The sequence below is a fragment of the Melozone crissalis genome, unplaced genomic scaffold (assembly GCF_028551555.1).
Source record: "Melozone crissalis strain CALT ecotype California unplaced genomic scaffold, PUWL_Pcris_2 ptg000034l_1, whole genome shotgun sequence".
Taxonomy (NCBI): domain Eukaryota; kingdom Metazoa; phylum Chordata; class Aves; order Passeriformes; family Passerellidae; genus Melozone; species Melozone crissalis.
The window spans coordinates 10,669,819-10,689,960 of NW_026535812.1; the positions used below are offsets into that span (position 1 = coordinate 10,669,819).

Here is a 20,142-nt window from a genome sequence, read left to right on the forward strand (position 1 = left end):
GGTGTTCTACAGGAGTGTGGTCCCTGAGGACATAGTTTAGTGGTGAACATGGCAATGCAGGGTTAATGGCTGGTCTCTATTGCAAGGCCTTCTGCAGCCTTAATGATTCTGTGATTCTAAACTGTATTTTCATAATTGACCTTCAGTATCTCTTTTAAAAAATTAAACTGATTAGGTTTTTCTTTATTTTTTTTAATTTAATTAATCTTTGCTCTCTTTCCTTCGTAAGTAACTAGTCGCTTTCCAAAAAGCTTTCACACGGTGGCAACACGGTCACTAGTGGCTCTTCGGTACTCCGAATTTTATGTGTGTATTTTAGCGCACTCCTTCCTAGATCCGCTCCTTTCCTCCCAGTGGCGCAGCCCCGAAGCCCTCTCAGCCCCGTACGGATGATGCAGTACCCAGTGCCCGGCGCCAGCACCGGGGCGGCAGCGCTGACCGGGCTGCACGGCCACCGCAGCGCTCCCGCCATGGCGGGCCCGGCCCCTCAGCCGCGCCTGCGCCCCGGGCCGTTGCCATGGCTGTGGGCGGACGCGCGGGCCGGGCCGGCGGTGGCGGCGATGGCGCTGAGGCGGCTCCTGCTGCGCTACTTCCCGCCGGGTGCGGAGCGAGCGGGGCCGGGGGGCTCCAGGCACTGCCGGCGGCTGTGCCGGGGTCGGGGGCCTGCGGGTGTGGGGCGTGCGGCGGGGTGTGCGGGCCGCCCGTCATGGCGGGGCCCCTCAGCCCGCAGGGAATGGGCACGGCCGGGCGGGGCCGTGGCGCACCCGCAGCCGGCCCGAGCGGAGCGGGGGTGCCGCCGCTTGTCCCGGTGCCTGCCTGGGAGGCTGCCGCGGGGAGCGGCTCATCTCCCGTCGGGGGTGTAATCAGTGACTTACTGCAAATTCAAGGCAGTCTATCTCGCATCACATTAAGGAGTCTAAAAAGTCAACGGTGACTGTAGACGGCACGGAAAAAAAAAAACAACAACCGTATTTGTGTTTTTAAATGGCTGTTTAGCAAAAAAAGGTGCCGCTCTCTACAGCTACCTGAAAGGAGTTTGGAGCCAGGTGAGGGCCGGTCTCTTCTGCCAGGCAGTGAGAGGATGAGAGGATTGTCTTTAGCTGTGCCAAGGGAGGTTTAAATTGGATATTAGGAAGAAATTCTTCACAGAAACAGTGATCAGACAGGTGAGAGGGCTGCCCAGGGAGGTGGGGGAGTCATCATCACTGAGGTGTTTAAGGACTGGCACTCAGTGCCAGGGTTTGGTTGACAAGGTGGTGTTCGCTCATGGGTTGGTCTTAATGATCTCAGAGGCCTTTTCCAACCTAGCTGATACTAATTCCTATTTTTATTCCTTCATTTATAAATTTTCTGAGTGGAGCCATGCTTTGCAAAGCAGTGCTGCCAGACTGGCATGGTGTACCCTGTACTCAGGTAACTCAGTGAAATTTCAGCAGTGAAACAAGCTGGAGACAGCCAGCTCGGGAAGTATATTAGAAAAAGGATCTTCTTTTCAAATTCAAAAAGTTGCCCACTATCTACCAATGGTTTGTGGCACAGGCTTTGTCTCCAGCTCGACAGAAATATCCACAAGCAATAATCATACATTACATGGATGGGTTACTTATTGCAGTGCCAACACATAAAGAAATGGAAGAAGCTTGTGACAGTGTAGTCACAGACGTGTGACTTTTCCTATGAACTTTGTGAAATGCAGAATGACACAGAAGTTCATCTAAGTTGTCTTATCCCACAGAAAGTCAAGGAGCAGCTGAGCCCTTTATTAGCTATTTCAAAACAGAAAGCCATGTGGTTAAACATTTTTATACTCCAGTTCAGTGGAAGTTGCAGAGGTGCCAGAGCAAACCTGGGAATGTAAAGTGTTTTAATGATTTTTGATACACTACTGCACTCAAGCCTTTGCAAACACTAGAATAAATATAAATAATAAGTTTTGTAAAATGTTTCCCAGACTTCTTGGAACACCAAACTACAGCAAGTATCTTGAAGACAGCTTCTTTAAAATTAATGCTGATGAAATGATACAAAAAGCTGTTGGAAAAAAGATCTTGTTCATTTCTAGAATAGAGGATAGCTCAGAAATAATATTATTTAATATCTTTTTTCATATAAGCATATCAGATTTGTTCATCACCATGCTTACTGTCAGCAATAACAGCTAACCTCCTTCCAGCTCCAAGAACTGGAACTAGGTCTCCTGCAGTCAGTGGAGCTGTGAAAGTGGAAGTGCTGCTGTCTACAGCGCATATTATAAAACTCCAGAAGTCTAATTATGACCTGTTTATCACTTGTTTTTAAAGGAATTATTTTGGAATACGTAGAAGGTGGTGAGTCAAAGACCAGATCAATAGATCTGCTCGATCTTAGACCTGAGTAAGTATGTTGTTTCTTCAGATAACAGCATTCTTTTTCTTTTTATAGCATGTTCATGTACAGCTGTATTTGACTGTGTTACACATAACTGAGATCAGCTATTAGGAGGAGCCTATGTGCTCTGGTAGGAAGGGCTTCAGTAACAAAGTGCCACCATTGAATAAAGTTACCCAAATCCATGGAATTTATTAGGCAGAAAGACATGAAGTAATGGTTATCTTAAAACCAGCATTGACATGGAAGAGGCCTTGCATGTAAGCCTGTCAGTAGATAGTGTAAGCTGGATATGCAGGATGAAAAATCCCAATTTAAAAATTATTGAGTTTTGTCTACTTAGGACTGTCCAGTATAGTGCTGGGGGTAAAACCTATTAAGTCTCTTTGTAAAAGAAATAAGTTGTCTGGTGTTACTGAACAGGAATATAAACACTGAGAGGATACTCTTTTATGATGTAGTGGCTCCCATTTAGAAGTCTGATGCAGAAAATCCCCTTAGACTTGAATAATTCCCATACTAGCAGACATGCTTGGCTTTCTTGCTAAGCTGATTTTAAGAGTGTATTGTGATTTGACTGCTGGGTATTGTCAACCCTTAGTTTCTCACAGAAAGCCAGAAATCAGTGGCTGTCTGATGGAATGGAAGGAGGATCCAGTTCCACAGAGCAGCTGTGGCCCCCTCACTGCGGGCTCCAGGGACATCAGTACACTGCAGCATGTATAGTTACTGTCAAAACTAAGAGCTGTAAAAACACCCATAGATTTCTAAAGCCACAGACAGAGATGAATTTAAGACTTTGCATACATAATTTATCTTGTTACTACTTCATGGGCAATTTGTTTGGAATTTATGAAATTCCAGTATAATTCAGATATTTAAACTGACAGTTTGGGACACACATCTCCCATGCCTGATCCTCCATGGAAATCATTTGAAAAGATAAATTTCTTGCCAAGCTACAATTTTTAAAAGTTGAATTTTACTGTACAACTTCAGTAAGAGAGAGAAGGAAATATAAAAACCAAGAAAGATTTATTCTTATTTCTTTAGGCCTTTACAGAATGAGATAAATGCATAACATTTAATTGCTTACTTCAATTTCTTGGCAAGTAAATAATATTCTTTGGTTTAAATTCATAATTGTTTCCAGAGAATGGAATGTGGTGGGTTTGGGGTATTTATTGAGTTTGTTTTTGTTCTTTTCTCATAATTAGCACAGATGTTACAGCCTTGGTAGAAGAAATCCAAAAAAGAGAACCTCTCATCACAGCTTCCTGCTTGGAACATATCATACATCTAGTGCAAAGATTGCAGGAGAAGCTAGGGGAAAAACAGAATCACAAATTCTCTCTTTTTAAGGTCAGAGGCATCTTTAAAATAGTTTTGGGCATTTGTGGGGGTTTCAGTCATGATACTGTGAGTATGTTTTACTGCTGTGTATTGTGCTGTATGACTGATTCACTGGCACTTTTCAATCCTCTTTACACTTTTAGAGCAGCTGAGTCTGGCCTGTTTTTTCTGCCAGGAATTCCCCTAATAAAGCTGAGAGGTATAACTGTTCATAGATCTTGTTTAGCCAGGCTTAATAACTAGGGTGTGTTTTAGATGGAGAAAAATCAATCTTTTATTTGTTGAGTAAGAGTTTGTGGGCCAGCAACACCCATAGTTACATTTAAACAAAACCAGTAAATCGACCCCACGTAAATTAGCTGTTGGGAAAGCACCAAAATATATTCATACATGTGTCTACTTGTTCTTCATTTTGTGAAGATTGTGGGATTTATGCTATTATTTTATGGGGTTTTATGCTACATGCAGTTGTCATTACAAATCCTGGTTTTCATTGCTTTCCGTCATTACTGTTATCTTTAAATATTGATAATATTGATTTTCAGCTTACAGACCACACTTGAAATATTTTTTTCAAACAAATAGGAATTTTAAGAACAATTATTACAGAGACCTTTCAGAGCTTCAAATCCAGGATTGAGTATGTCAGAAGAGAATAGGTTTAACTCTATTTAATTGTGGAAATGAAACTTTCTTTGAGATATTTCATGCTACAATCTGACATAGTTAAACGTTGTGTCTTTATTGTGTCAGCAGATGGCAATGTGTAGCTATTAAACAATGTTGGTCAGTGCTATGGCGTTTATTGTTACCTTAAATTAGAAGAGAAAAGAAGTTTTGTGTTGGTTTGTTCAGCTATGAAACCCCTTACATGCTCCGAGGTATAACTTTGGTTCTTTTGACCAACAGTACTCATCTGGGTGAATTCTGCAAAGAAAGATGGATTTAACCTTGGAAACAGAGCTATGTAGCAAGGCATCTTGGATTTAAAAAGTTTCTCTTGCAAGTTATCCTCTCAACTGAGATAATGCCATGCTTTTCAAAAGCTTTAGAAATTGTTTGTTCATCACAGAGACTGACAAATCTTCAAATGTTTGTTCAAACTTGAGTGTAAATAATGTTTTTGTTCATTGTTGGGTGTAGTGCTGTGTCTGAGCTTCTGTATTTGGAAATAATAGAAGCAGGCAAATCCAATCAGTGCTAGATTATTTCCTTCACTCAAGAGTGGTTAGAAGTGTGTGAAAAGAACTTTTTTGCTGTTCAGTTTCATTTAAGGCTTCTAAATGAAATATGAGTACCAGGTCCTTCTGAGATACTAATAAAATATAAGAGATGGGTGGGAGTGAGATTTGTTTTTCTTTTCCCTGAAAAAAATGTTCCATGTGTGCATTGTTTGGAAAGGAATGGTTTTTATTCCTGTTGCACTGGAGTATAATCTGAAACAAGTGTATAAGCTCATCTTTTTGTTATTTCCAGTAATTGTGGTGATGGTGGTGTGTTAGGCACCCTGCAGAGAAATTAAGTTTTATAGCAATTTCTCAGGTTTTAAACTATTCCATGGCATGGGATGATATAGTAATTTGCAGATCTTTATCTTAGGTACAGCTGTAGCAGATTTTGCAGAACTGAGGTATATTTTTTTCTAATATTGCCTTAGGGTTTGATTATTGTATCATTTGCACAGGCAGTTCTTGCTGGCTCACAGTTCTGTGGATGAAGCAACTGCAGCACTGGGCATTGGAAGAACAGAATTACTCTCATAATCTGAAATTACATAAAAAACCATCTTGTTTTCCTCCCTTTTTTCATAATTTCAAAATACCTTTGTTGTTCAGAACTGCCTGCATGTAGTCCCAAAATGTTATGGGTGAGATTTCCATAATAGTATGCAGACAGATATTGTGGCTTTTTTTAAAAAACATAATATTTTTGTCATTTCCACATCTTGATTGCCCATTCCCACTTCTGTAGCTGAAAGTACAACTTGTGTTGCTTTCTCTAGAGAGCAGAAATTGCTGTTTCTGTAACATAAAATGCATTTTCTGTTTCTCTCTCCCTCTCAGTCCTTCACTTATCAACTGTTATTACCATTTTGATGAATCCCTACCCTTCTGAGTAGAAGATCTGTGAGCCTTTCTCATTTTACTTTTGGAGACAGGCAGCTTGGAAAACTTGAGATAAGCAAAAAAAGTTGAAGCTCTGGTAATATGTCAGTGATTAAATCTCACTGTTCATAAACAGTTTCTTCATTCTACAGAAAAGACCTAGTGAACCACTGGGGTATTTCAATGTCCCTTTACTTCACTGTCAGCAATTGTGGTGATTTCCCAGTTTATGATTTTATTATGGTTTAGGCTTGAGGAGAGGGCAGCTTCTAATAGGTGAAAATTATTCAAGTGCAAACTATGATTTACATAAGCCAGTTTATTCAGACACCAACCAGATAATGTTTTTTTTGGTTCTTTTTAAAGTGTCATGGCATGGTGACTTCCATTGCAGTATCTGAAACTATTTTCACCTCTGCTTAATAAGCCTTAATGTGTGTTACCATGGCTATGGGCTTGTTCACATGAATGATCCTGTGTGTCTGATTAAAGCACTGTTAGAAAACAACCTCCACAACCTACACAATCTGCGGACATTAAAGTTGAAATTCTGTTTTGGAATTTTGTTTTGCTGAGTATCTTTGTTATGGTTTTGCACACCTTGTCATGACCTCATAAGACAGTGCTGTAACTTATATTGTTATAAGCTGTAGCTTATATTTCTTTTTTCTTCCTGTTTTGTACAACAAAGTCAAGTGCCAGATGGAAGCATCCCACACCCTAAAAGTCTCAAATTTAACTGGATTTCTTGGTTCACTGGCTAAGGCTTAATATTAGTTGGGATTTCCTTCATCAGTGATCTTATAGTCATCATGGTCTCCTCTTTTGTTTTGCCCATTCACCTCTGGTCTAGGGTTGTTTTGCTGATCTTGGAGAAGGTGAAAAAAACGCAAACATTGGAAAAAACCAGTTCATTGAAATTAAATATAAATTGAAATCAGTACCATATAACATCTTCAGTGGTAACCTGATGATTAATGGGGGATTTCTTCTCCTCTAACAGGAGGAGGAGAAAAAATTAATCTGTTGAATATTTTGAGCAATTTTGTTTATTTTTTTAGCTTCAAATGTTTTTCCTCTCACTGCCCCCACTTCTATTTCAGGTGCTTAGAACACACATATTGCCTCTGACTAATGTTGCATTTAACAAATCTGGTTCCCGGTAAGTTGTTTTTCAAAGTCAAAGTACCTAATCATTAATTGAAGTTTTGTACTTGTAAATTAAATGGTAAGGAAACTTCAGTGCTCTTATCTTGCTGCAGAAAGGATTCAGCTCTGCTGCTTGTAAGCAGCTTTGGGCATAATTGGGGATTATATTTCAGGCCTCTGTGGAAAACCCATGGGAGATGCAAAAAAGTAGCAGGTGAGATTCAGTTTATGTAATTTTTTTCTTCCACAGTCATAGTCTGTTGACAATTACCATATTACAGAAAGAAGCACCTTTATGATCATTAACTAAATATTGCTAAAGCTGAATGAGTCTTTGACATAAACTCATTTGGGAGTTCCACTGTAGTGAAAGTGTAACTTTCATGTTAATTGATTTCACTGTGGACATATGTCTTATCATTTTTTCCTTCATGTCTTAAAAACAGCAGCATGCTTTCTAGTTAAAATACATTAAAGATTATTAAAAAAATGTGGTTTTATGACTAAGATGTTAAAAAGAAAGAAGAAAAGGAACCTCTATGGTCATAAATCTGTATTTTTGAATACAGATTTAGGGTCTGAGACAATGCTAACTAAAATCTGTGGAAATAAATAATTTGGCAGTGCGTTGGGACCAGTAAGATATTTGCTGTATTCAGAAATTACTTTCTCTTTGCTTTAGCTTTATCACTGGAAGCTATGATAGAACCTGCAAACTGTGGGATACAGCATCAGGAGAAGAGCTGCATTCGCTGGAGGGACACAGAAACGTTGTCTATGCAATAGCTTTCAATAATCCTTATGGGTAAATAAATTTCCTCTGAGATTCTTCATAATTGCTAGTACTGTTATTTTATAAATACTCTAACTAAGAATAGACTATTTTAAATTGAAAGAGTTCAACTTCTGAGTTTGTAGAGTTCAGGTATCGCTAATCACTGTGGGATGACACTGTCATTATTTGTACAAGAGATCCATTCAAACATGCTTTCTGCTATCACTTTTTAAAATTAAATTTAGAAATTCTAACCAAAATTTTAATTAGGTATTCAGTCCTGAAAAAAATATAAATGAGTCAGTTGAATGTATTGAAACACAGTTTATTTCAGTAATACCTACATGACCAGATTGTGTTCTGAATGTCTATCATTCTCTTTTGCCTCCATGTAGTTGTATGTGATGTGACAATCTGTGTTGCTTCAGTTAAGGAAAAATAAGTGGATTTCTCCATTTGCCATTACAAATTCAATATTATTTAGGATGTGATTTAGAAATGTCACAGCTTTTGAGTAATTTTTGTAAAATCCACAAGGTGCTGCTGTGTGAGCATCAGATACTAATTTTTGCACCTTTTGTTTTCTTCAGTAATTTTTTGTCCTAGGTTGGAATTGCTGCCTGTTAGGTGAAGGGAATTACATGTTAGCTACTGAAGTTTCATTGTCATTTGCTTCCTGAGGAAGCTGTCATGTGGGAAAAAACCATTTTTTCTGTAAAGTAAGATAAATTAATTCCTATTTTTCTGTTGAATCACATTATTGTCAGATGTCCTATTTACCAGTTGAACAATACACAATTACCATGTTAAAATATTTGTTCTTACATTATTTGAAACTTCATCTCTTTCTTCTATATGAAAAGGAAAACTTAGACCCTTTTGTGTCAGTGTCTTATATTCTGATCTAATTCTTTACTTTATAAAACCATTTAATGAAGTTCATTTTTCTGGCTTGGCGCAACTAATGACAAAAATCTGTGCAAAGATCAGTAACTAGACTGCAACACAACAGTGGAGAAGAAACATACAGTGAGACAAAACCTTAAGAGAACTTTGAACTACTTTTGTATTAAAAATTTGATAAAACCCCCTTTTTTTTCTGCTAATCTTTAGGTTTTGGTACAGTGCCCCTTGGTACATTTTCTGGAGACTTCACTTTAGTCTTCCTCTAACTGCAGATGGTCACAACTGACTTGAGTGGGAGTAGAGTTCAACTTCTGAAATTCGGGTGAACTGCATTTATAATTGTTGGTAAACAGGTGTTATCTGATTAAATGATATAACTTCTTAATAAATCTGTAAGTACAGCACAACATCATCCTTAAAGTAGGTCAGTCATCAGTTATGAACACTCCTGTGCTAATAGATAGGCACAGTAGCTCTCTTAGAAACTCCCTGTGTCTGCTCATTTTTTGCCTTGCTGTAACTTGTGTTTGTGAATTCCTGCTGCAGGATCTTGTAGTGTTGCAGCAAGCACCAAAGTGCATGGGAGCTTCCAAGGCTGGGCGTTGTTTCTCTGAGTTCTTCTGTCTCTGGAGTCAGAGGGTTTTTCTGCATAAAAATTATAGGATTTTTTTTTTCCTATCTAGTGACAAGATTGCCACAGGATCTTTTGATAAAACCTGCAAAGTGTGGAGTACAGAAACAGGAAAATGTTATCATACCTTCAGAGGACATAGTGCAGAAATAGTGAGTAGTGATGGATATTTATTATTCCTTTGTGTTTCCTCACTCTATCGTTGATGACTGTGAGCTCTGACTCCCTGTGAGCCCCATGGAAGGCACAGTTTTTGTGGCATTCCTATTCATACATCCAGGTCTTGTTAACATTTCTGCACTGCAAGGGAGGATAGTCTGACAGTTCTTGATATAGAATAAACCCCCATACACAGCTTGAAATTATATTGTTATTTTTACTTTGTTCTGATTTCCCTTGTTTGCTAAATGTTTAAACATGGGTAAATACCATAGCAACTGGAATTTTCGCTTTATTTTACATACTTTTTGTTTGATCACATATCAGATGTTTTCCTAGCTATCTTGCATTGCCTCTCACATTTGCAGAACTAAATATACAAGAACATCATTGCTTGTGTTGTTGTCTTTCACACAGAGATCTGTACTTCATGTACAGAAGCAATTGGAGCTGTAGGGGAACGAGTTTCTGAAATTTAAAATGTGTTAACTGGGAATATGTGGGATGCTGAAATGTCAAAGATCTATGAAATTAAAACAGTTTAAGCTTAAAAATGCTTGGTTTCCTCTCCCATGCACTAGGACCCCTATCAGCAGCATCAAGTGCCTTGATACACAACTTTCAGTTTGAAAGATCAGGGCAAAACCACTAAAACTCTGAATTTCCATGATGAATGGGTTTTTTGTTTGTTTTGTTTTTTTAACAGCTATACAATCACTATTCAATGAAATACTGCTCAAAATGATTTCTGAAAAAACAATTTGAATTTAATTGTAGATTGAGAGGCTTTAACTAGAAAGAGATGAGAAAATAGTGGTTTACTATATTGGAATTTGGGGTTTGTTTCAGTATGTTTTTGATTCTCTGGATGCTCTGAGTTACCCCTTACAATGGAGAGCATGTTTGCTTAGTGAGAAAGGCTGCAGTGGTTTTACTTCCACAAATCAGTCAGGTAAATGTTTAAAGGTCTCTCCATTTTTTCTGACTTCATTGGGGTTAGATTAGACCTGAACTGTTATGAGTTGTGCTGACAAGTAATTAGAAGGAGATAATTGCCAGCAGGAAATGATGTGTTTCTCTGAATCAGACCTGTTTCTGAAAGGCCATTATTGCATCTGATACATTGCTGGCAAGGGCATGCCCATAGTTACTCAGGATGAAAAAACTGAGCTGCTGCTTTCCTTTTTTCATGGCAGCTGCTATTCTTTATTTGCAGAGCAATCACACTGAATAATTACAGAAAATGGGAGGGCGAATACATGGTTTTTTAATGTGAGAAATGAATTAAAGTAGTTGTTGAGCTTTTATTCTTGCTTTTTCTTAACTATGATGTTGTGGCAATGCCCTTGGCAAATGACATTGATAATGACACCTGGTATGGTAGGAGTGCACAGAGTGTGTTTGTGGGTACACAGAACTGTTTGCATGATCTTTGCCCCAGTCTCATCAAGGAACAGAGAAAACCTACCAAATGATAGTGCTAGGCAGCACTGTCAGACTGGACAGTAATTGGAGGATTTCAAAGAGAATTTTGAAATAAAGAAAACAAAGCATGTGCTTGCATGGAGTCCACTTGGTTTGAGTACTTATCCAGAATTATGTGGTAAGGATTTGTTGGAAGAATTCTGCAAGTTTTCTGTATATCATAAAATATTATCAGACCTTTGTCTTATTTAAAAATATTAATCCTGACCCTTGTTTAGTTTATTTAGAAAATATATATGAATGGATTCCTTTAAACTTTTTCTATCCAATGTTTCTCGTGCAGGTATGTTTGTCATTTAATCCTCAGAGCACACTGTTGGCAACTGGAAGCATGGACACCACTGCCAAATTATGGGATCTAGAGAAAGGAGAAGAAGTAGCCTCTTTAAATGTATGTTTGCATTCCTTATGTTTTCAGAGGTGTTCCTTACTTAGTTTTCCAGCTGAGTTAAATAACAGTGTGACCATTCCAACTGTTTCAAACCTTGCAGCTTCTTTTACCAGGTGATCCCATAGTAACTACATTTCCAAAACAGAATAAGAAAACTTGAAGGGAATGAGAAAGCTGTGGTGTTTTTGAGTCCTATTTATCAAAAGACAGATTTTCTCATTGCAGTGACATTACTGCTATAGATTAGATTCCCTTCCATTACTTGTTAAAACCTGCTGCTCTACAGTCAGTTGTGAGCTCCTCTGTATGGAGAGGTAAACATGGGCAGAGGACCAGGTACCTCTAGATTGTCATCTCTCTTTGCTCTGCATGGCTTGCTGGCGTTCCCCAGGGTCAGATTGGCCTCTGCTGCTTCAGTGCATTTCTCTCACATAAATCCTAAGCCATATATAGTGAATAAACTTCCTGCTTAAGTGGTGTGCCTGAGTTTTTGCAGTTGCTGGGATATTGACTATTCCATAGTCAGGTAGATCTTTCTGTCAAAATTGTGGTATACTGGACAAGACAGTAAATAAAATAGTGATGAGTTATGGAAGGATTATGCTGCTGGTAAAAGACTACATATTAAACTATATTAATGGAAAAGTAATAATTTGTATTCTCATACTCCTTTTTAAAAATTCTCTTAGGGGCACTCAGCAGAAATTATTGCTCTGTCTTTCAATACCACTGGAGACAGGATCATCACTGGCTCCTTTGACCATACAGTGGCAGTATGGGATGTTGGCACTGGCAGGTACTACAGCAGTAATAAATATAATTTTACTTTGCATGATTTCAGGACAAACTAAATAGAAAATGTTGAGCTACATCTTACGGAGCTTGTATTTCATTTAGAGTATATGTTCTTTGGTCTTGTAATTTGTTACTACTGTTCTCTTTGTTCTTTTGAAAAGGAATGCTGCTTATGAAATGCTTTTATATGTATTCTTTGTTTCAAATTTCAATCTATCTTATGAGTACTAAAGAGGTGGAAAGACTGGACTGACCCTGACCCTAGAGGGTGTATTTTTTCCTTCTCACCATCCTTTGTCAATATAAATTTAAAATGGGTTTCTCCTTTGACTGTAGAGAACAAAATCTCTTGATTAAGATGCCAACAAATAATAATGCGGCAGGTAAATATTAACTTGCATAATACTGACAAATTCACTTGTTTTTTCAGTGAGAAACTCAGTGTAAGTAAAATAATAAAATGATCAGCCTGATTATTGACAAAGTAGTTTATGAAGATAACCATTCTATTTTGTTTACAGAGGTTGTGCTTTTTCTTTTTTTGAGAGCAAGGGGAATATCTCTGAAATTTATATATAAAAGGAAGGTGTGTATATAGTGATATCTTGGGATAACAGATAATATATATAAAAGTGAGACTAAGTGTGTGATTTATTAGTAGTGTACACACAGTGTATCATTTAAGGCTTGATCCTATAATCTTTGAGCTGATTCAACACCAACACTCATTAAGCAAATTGACCTTTGAATTCAACTTCTTTCAGCCTGATGTTCTTGCAAGGATTTTTGTGTGAAAACAACTTTTTCCAGTTTATTGTCTGAGCCTACTGTGAAATCAAAGTCTGGGGACTTGCATGTTGCTTTTTTCTATGAAATCAATATGGACTTCACATCAGGACCATTACCAGCAATGTAAAGGAGCAGATTCTCACTGGCAGTTCTGGTGATTAGCTAGTGGGCAATAGAACTGTTCCCAGGCCAGCAGTCAGCCTTTCAGATGGCACCTGGGCATGAATGCATTTAGGAATAATGGAAAGTTGCAGTCAGAACGACTGCCAGCAAATCATAATTTGCTGTTGACAGATTCAGGTAGATTTGCAAAAATCTTATAGGTGAGATTTTGTGTGCTTGTTTTTCACCATGTGAGTCACATGAGGTGTACAGCTTTCCAAATTTGAGTTTCTTCTGATTTTTCTGGCTGATGCTGCTGAGCACATGTGTTCCTGAGTTTTATTCTGGGTAGGTGCCCTGAACTGCCCTGAGGGAAATTGATATAGGGACAGGAAATCTGAACAGAGTTTGAGATTCTCTTCATAAAATACTATGATTTAGAAGAAAAAAAGGGTGAAGGGGGGAGACACACTTTTGTAATCCAGATCTGTATTTCCATGGGAGATACTGCCCATTGTAGTTCAGTTGAAGGTGTCTGCAGAGCTTCATTTGGCAAATCAACAGCCTGGTCCTGTAACTTGGGTCAGGGTGCTGGGCACCAGCATGTGAGAGAGAAGCAGTTTCTCATTTGCAATTGTAGTCAAATACTAGAGCATCCATAGATCAAATTTCACTTGGAAACTGAAGGCTAAGGAAATGCTGTCATGACTAAAGTTGATTACTTTTAATAAAGAACTTAAATGGAATTTTTTATGGCATTCATAAGTCTTTCTTCTGTGTTCTTTCTATCTGATAATGGCTTCTCTGAGATCTTCTCCACATTGCTATTTATTCTGTTTATTGATCAGATTTTTATGTCAAAGCTTGAAGGCCTCACTGCCTTCTTGAAAATTAGAAGTTCAAGTTTTCAGCTTTTAAATTAATACTTTTTTTATGTATTACTAGGTATTTGGGCATTAGGTATTACAGTAACAGCAGTCTTGATGACCAAATAATATGTTTACAAAATTAAGTTTTCTTCTCTTATCTGCTTCTTGATTTTTTGTTTTACTGTAAAAAAATAAACACAATTACAACAGTGTAGACCTCATAGTGTTAGAAAGTAAAAGTATTGTAAAATGCTAAGAACCTAATCAAGTTTTTGTTATTATAAAAAATAGCAAATTCAAATGCTCGGGAAATTTTCTTTACTGTTCATTAAGCACATATATTAATTTAGCTACTCTTTTATATCTTGTGCAATGAATAAAAACATTTTAATCACTTAAACTAATTTAGTTGTTTTTCTAGTCATTATTTTATCTGTTATTTACAGTCTGCTTCTATTAATGATGCAGTGATACTAGCATTGTGATAATAACCCAATTTGCTAATCCTTTAATAGATGTATATCTCAATTAATCTTTTTTAGGCTTTGTTGCCTTACAGGCCATTAAATAGGAAGCAGTATTGGCTAATTGTAACCTCTCTACTCAGATAAAGCTGAATAATTTAATGGGACTTATATTGCTAGTCTTGTGCAGCAAGAAGATGAGGATTAATGAGGATTAGAAATCATATTTTAGTTGGGCTGTCATTTGCCTGTTATTTGGGAACATGCTCGCATTAAGTACCTGATTAACTTCCATTTGATCTTCAGTGGATTTTATAAAAGGTTTAGATTATATGGAGTTTTAAAGATGTACTGTTTTTACAGTTCATTGAAGTAGGATAATAGGAGAGTAACGTGGAAAAACTTGCTGTACTTGCTTAGTGTGTAGATGAATACAAGGAATCTTGCTGGTACTGAAAATCATCACATTTCACTGGAAATACATTCACTAAAATATTTTTGAAAGAGAAGGGAGGAAATTTCCATTTTATTCTTTACTGCCTCTTTTTGCCAAAAATAGAAAATGGAATTGATATAGTACTAGAATCCTAAATGAGCTGCACCACTCCATTTAATTGCTGTAATGGTGAAGACTTGACACCTTAACTATACCATTCTCTAAACTTATAAATTATATGTGTATATAAAAATATACTCTATAAATGTAAAAGATAATTTAAAGTATTTTTTTTGGTAGGTTGCTACATACTTTAATAGGTCACCGAGGAGAGATTAGCAGTGCCCAGTTCAACTGGGACTGTTCTCTCATTGTCACTGGATCAATGGACAAAACATGCATGGTAAGCTGGTTGAGTAGGTAGTGAATACAGTTACTTGACATATAAAATGTACCTTTTTTAAAATGAGGAACGTCATTTTAAAGTAGTACATATAATGAATTAGAGAATTTACAACTAAATGTAAAACCTATAATCTTACTAATTTCCGTGAAGTCTAGTTAAGTCTTGTTTAATCAATGCACTGAACTAAAAAATGTATAGAACTTCATTATGGTAACTAAAGAATGACTCATTATTGATTTGTATTCAGCTTTCGTGTTATTGCATTTCAAACATCAGAAAGGGCCTCTACAAATTGCTTTATCAATCAGCTGGATATCTATAAAGTAAATTAGTAAATTCCAAAGCAGCAATGCAGTGTCCCTGTTTGTGTGTGCAGCTGTGGGATGCAGTGACAGGGACACACATAGCGACGCTGGCAGGGCACAGCAAGGAGGTGCTGGATGTGTGCTTTGACTACGCTGGGCAGCGCATTGCAACGGCCTCTGCTGATGGTGAGTGAGGGGAACTGCTGGGAACTGCAGCACCAAACACCAAACACCTCTGTCCTTCATCAATGGGGGGAGCTGCAGCACCAAGCACCTCTGTCCTTCATCAGGGAGGGGAACTGCAGCACCAAACACCTCTGTCCTTCATCAATGGGGGGAGCTGCAGCACCAAGCACCTCTGTCCTTCATCAGGGAGGGGAACTGCAGCACCAAACACCTCTGTCCTTCATCAATGAGGGGAGCTGCAGCACCAAACACCTCTGTCCTTTCCCTTTGCCTCTGCTTTGAATCTAGTGGTTTATTAAAAATATGGATATTGATCTAGCACCGATATCCAGCTGTGACTGACCAAGACTCTCTAACAGTTTAAAGTTAGAAAGTGTGTGTTTATTGTGGGATAGCTCTCAAATACACACTGCAATTTACAGGTGATTACAGAGTGCTTTTATCCATACAAGTATTGAATACCCCTAATGCAAATGCATATTCATAACTTTGGTACATCCCATTCCTTGCTTCCTTTGGTAATTAGTTCAAAAGCTGTTATGCATGCGTAGTTTGTTCCTTGAAATGGGTCGGTGGTCCCTTTCATGGGGAGGGGTCCCAAAATGAGGAAGTAAATGAAGTCTTCCTCGTTCTGACCTTTCTACCTTTTCAATGCAAATATGACAAATGAACCCTTGGTAGAACTCCCGTTCCTGTCTTCAACTGGTTTCAGAACAGAGGAGGCCTACAATTGTCTTATGTTCCTAAAAGCTATTTATCAGTTTCTATATTCTTCATTATAAACCCAGCTAACCAAACATTGTGTTGACAAGCAATCAATTATTAGTTAACTACTAACTCTTAACTTCATCAAGGCCTACCCATTTATTTTGATTTTCTCCAATAAAGCTTATCTCTAACTAAAACCTCAGCTCCACTAAAATCCCTAAATTCTTTAAAGTTTGTCTCATTAGCTTGAAGAGGAGGGCATGATTCAAAACTGTCGACTGAGCAATGTTTGTTGCATTACAGAAATTGGGCATTCAACTTTAAAAGTTTTCTCCAGTGACAAAATTATTATTTTCATACTTCAATCAACTCAACTTTTGTCTTTACCCTTTAACTTCAAACTTGGAAGGAAATATTTCACTTGTGGCTGGAAATACATTTTAAATGTGTACATAAATACCTTTTGAGGGGGTTGATGTGGTGGCTCAGATTTAGGCTTAAATGGAAAATATAGTTGGAATTTTACTGGTGGATTTACTAGCAGGCTTTTCTAATGCACAGCAAAAGAATACACAATAAAGAAATAGTGAAAGAAGCAATTTTGTTTTGTTATTGGCATGCAGAAGCTTAGCATGTTTATTATTTGTCTAGGAATCATAATAAATAGTTTTCTGTATTCACCTACTCAGTTATTTATATTATACTGCATAATGACAATACTGTATTAGTTTTAGATACACAATTCCAGAAACAGGTTACCAGACTGGATGAGGAGGACTATTTGGATCTATTTTCCTGTACTTGCTATATTAAGACAAAAGCCAATGTAAAAAGTTTCCTGATATTTAATAAGTATCTTATTAAATATAATTAATAGATTATTAAATAATGAGCTATAATGAAAGCTTTATTAATATATTGTACAGGCATTCTGAAATAATGGGCTTCAGTAATCTGTGTTCTATGTGGACCTTTGTATTTTTATGGTGGGAATTTTCCAGGAGAATCCATTTCTGGTCAGGAAAGGAAATCAGTCTTTTCCACCCAGATTACATATTCTTTTAAACATACTTTACCCCTGGAGGAAACTCTGTGAAGTTTGCCTTCTATTTCTTCCAAAATTAAACCTGAGGATGAGTTCCTTCTGACTTTACTGAAATGGGTGCTTAAGCATAACAATCACATATGGCTCCTACTGCAACAGGGTCAGCAAGAGTCTACAATGCAGGAACAAAACAGTGCATTGCAAAGCTAGAAGGGCATGAAGATGAAATTTCAAAGGTAAGTTGTGTGTGGTTTGCACCTTTTTTACTTTGACTATGTGTGACATCCAATCCAGGAGTTTTTCTATGATGCAGGAATACTGTTAATCATTATACCACCACATTGTTTAAGATTGATAGGTCTGGCTATGAAGTTATCTTTTCTAAAAGAACATTCCTTTTAGCTAAAAGCTATCAGACAATGATTGTTTACCAATTTCCCACTTCTGAGCTAAGACAATACTGGGTGTGCTGTTCCTTAAGCAATTTTGAATGGTATGATAAACTGGTATTGTCTGCTTAGTGCTCAAAAATGTACCTGATTATCTGGAAATCCATGCAGTTATGACAGTGAATGTTTAACAAATATGGAGACTTACTGTAAAATTAATTTTTTCCAGTGCAAATTCTGATACTACAGAGATGTATGTTACTTAATGTAGAACTCTATAAAATATGTATAAATTTTACATTTGAATAATGATACATCTAAAAGAAGTTGCTATTTGGAAGTTATGTTCCTCTAGTAAGGTCATGGTATATAAGGCCTTTGTAAATACACAAAGTTTTCAGCCACAGAAGTTTGCCAGCATGACTCTAGTGGAATACTACCCTTGACTTTAGCTAAAAAACTGAATGCAAGATTGCTGCTTTCTATTTTCATCCCTCAATCACTTTGATATGCTTTTTTCTCTCGCATACTGACTTGCTGAGTAACATAACTCATTTCTGTATTTTTAAAGGTGTGTTTCAACCCTAAAGGCAATTGCATACTAACAGCCAGCTCTGATAAAACAGCTCGGCTCTGGGATGCTGCTACTGGGCACTGCCTTCAGGTATTAGAGGGTCATGCTGATGAGATCTTCTCCTGTGCCTTTAACTACAAAGGTGATACAATCATTACAGGTAACTAATATATTCTATTTTTCTTTCCTTTTTTTTAAAAAGACATCTGAAATCTTTTATGGCAAAACAAAAATAGTCTGAAAATTTTCCTGGGGCCAAATGCAGGTACCAGCAGTGACAATATAGTCAAGAAAATCTAGAACTTCACTTTAGAACTGAGATTTGAGAATGTGGCCATGAGCAAATTTGTGCAAAGGCATGGGCATGTCCTCCCATCTCTCCAGTGGGCACATACCAGCACCAGAGCAGTGGCTAAGCCATTTTCTCACAATGCATTGCTATGAGGGAGGTGGAGATGAACAAAAGGCAAAGGAAGCATGCCTTTGGAGTATTTGGTACTGAACTCTGATCAGGTGTCCTTCATTTCAGTCATGGGATGCAGGATGATCTCAGCTGAAAGTATTGCCCTAGATTCTGCTGCCTGTTGCTAGTTGTAGAGAAAAAATATTTATGTGTCTCCTGGGTACATTGTTGATGTAGGTATTAACATGAATAGATAGACTGTGCACCTAAGTGATCCTTCACAATGTGTGTTCATTACTAGGGAGCAAGGATAACTCCTGTAGAATCTGGCACTGACTGAAGAGAAGGATCCAGTTTGACGTGTGCCTGCATACTTTGTGAGTTTCAGAGTCAATAAACTCAGCCTTTCAGATCTGTTTTATTTTATTCTCTTTGTTCACCTTCTGTTGAAGTAGAACAGTTATCTAGATTTGATAGGTTTGACTTAGATATGGCATCACAGAACTGCAGAGGTTGGAGGGGACCACTGGAGGTGATCCAGCACAACAGCTTGCCCTGCTCAGAGCCCTGGCATCCAACCAGGCTGCCCAGGACCGGCGTGGATTTGAGTATCTCCAAGGATGAAGACTCCACAGTTTCGCTACACAACCTGCTTAGTATTTGATTACTTGCATAGTAAAGAAGAAAAGTAGTGTTTTTTCCCCTCTTTTGTTTTCCTTATTTTTCAATTAGTGTATGTTGCCTCTTCACTGAGTAGCACTGAGAAGAATCTGGTCTGTTATTTCAGTCACCAGAGAGAAATCATGATCAGTGAGAATGAATGCATGGGATAGCTCAGTTTCTTTGTGTATGATTTTTAACTTGGAATCTTTTTAATAAAAAAGCCCAGAGCATTATAGTAATCTCAGTTGTGGAAGGAGTGTTGGTACATGCTTGTTTTGAGGACTTTTGTATTACTTTTTTTGTGTGTGTAATAAAATATTGAATTAAAATGCCAGTTTGCTTTTTGTAATGCAATGCCTCTTTCATATTCCTGGCAAAAGTCAGCAGCCATTTATGAACTGCCTTGCTATTAACTCTTGCATATCTGCTGCAGTTAAACTCCCCTCTCATACTTGCCCACATCTTTCCAGTTAATCTAGTCCTTTCTGCTCAGTCCTCATTCTCCTATTTTGAACAGAGGTAAAAAAAAATTAATATTAGTGGTGACTTAAACTTGGAATCCTGGCCCATTGTTTAAGTCCAGCATGAAGAAACTCTGCTTGCCAAAGATTGGAATCCAAGGAAACAGACATAAACGGAGAAGTGGATGAGAAACACCTGCAAGTCATTTACTAGCCTGCAATGAGC

General features: G+C 37.7%; 1 protein-coding gene across 2 annotated transcripts; it reads left to right on the plus strand.

Moving 5' to 3' along the window:
* Nucleotides 1-550: 550 nt before the first annotated feature.
* Nucleotides 551-19,757, plus strand: DAW1 (dynein assembly factor with WD repeats 1). Of its 2 annotated transcripts, XM_054282711.1 has the most exons (13): nt 551-600; nt 2,301-2,373; nt 3,585-3,729; nt 6,929-6,987; nt 7,657-7,779; nt 9,339-9,438; nt 11,214-11,321; nt 12,011-12,117; nt 15,077-15,179; nt 15,559-15,673; nt 17,586-17,662; nt 18,387-18,549; nt 19,094-19,757. In XM_054282711.1, exons 1-13 carry the CDS (start codon nt 561-563, stop codon nt 19,126-19,128), a joined length of 1,248 nt encoding a protein of 415 aa, XP_054138686.1. In that variant the 5' UTR covers nt 551-560; the 3' UTR covers nt 19,129-19,757. The 2 variants fall into 2 exon arrangements, with proteins under 2 accessions (XP_054138686.1, XP_054138687.1); XM_054282712.1 differs by lacking the exons at nt 551-600; nt 2,301-2,373; nt 3,585-3,729 and adding an exon at nt 4,524-4,601.
* Nucleotides 19,758-20,142: the final 385 nt, after the last annotated feature.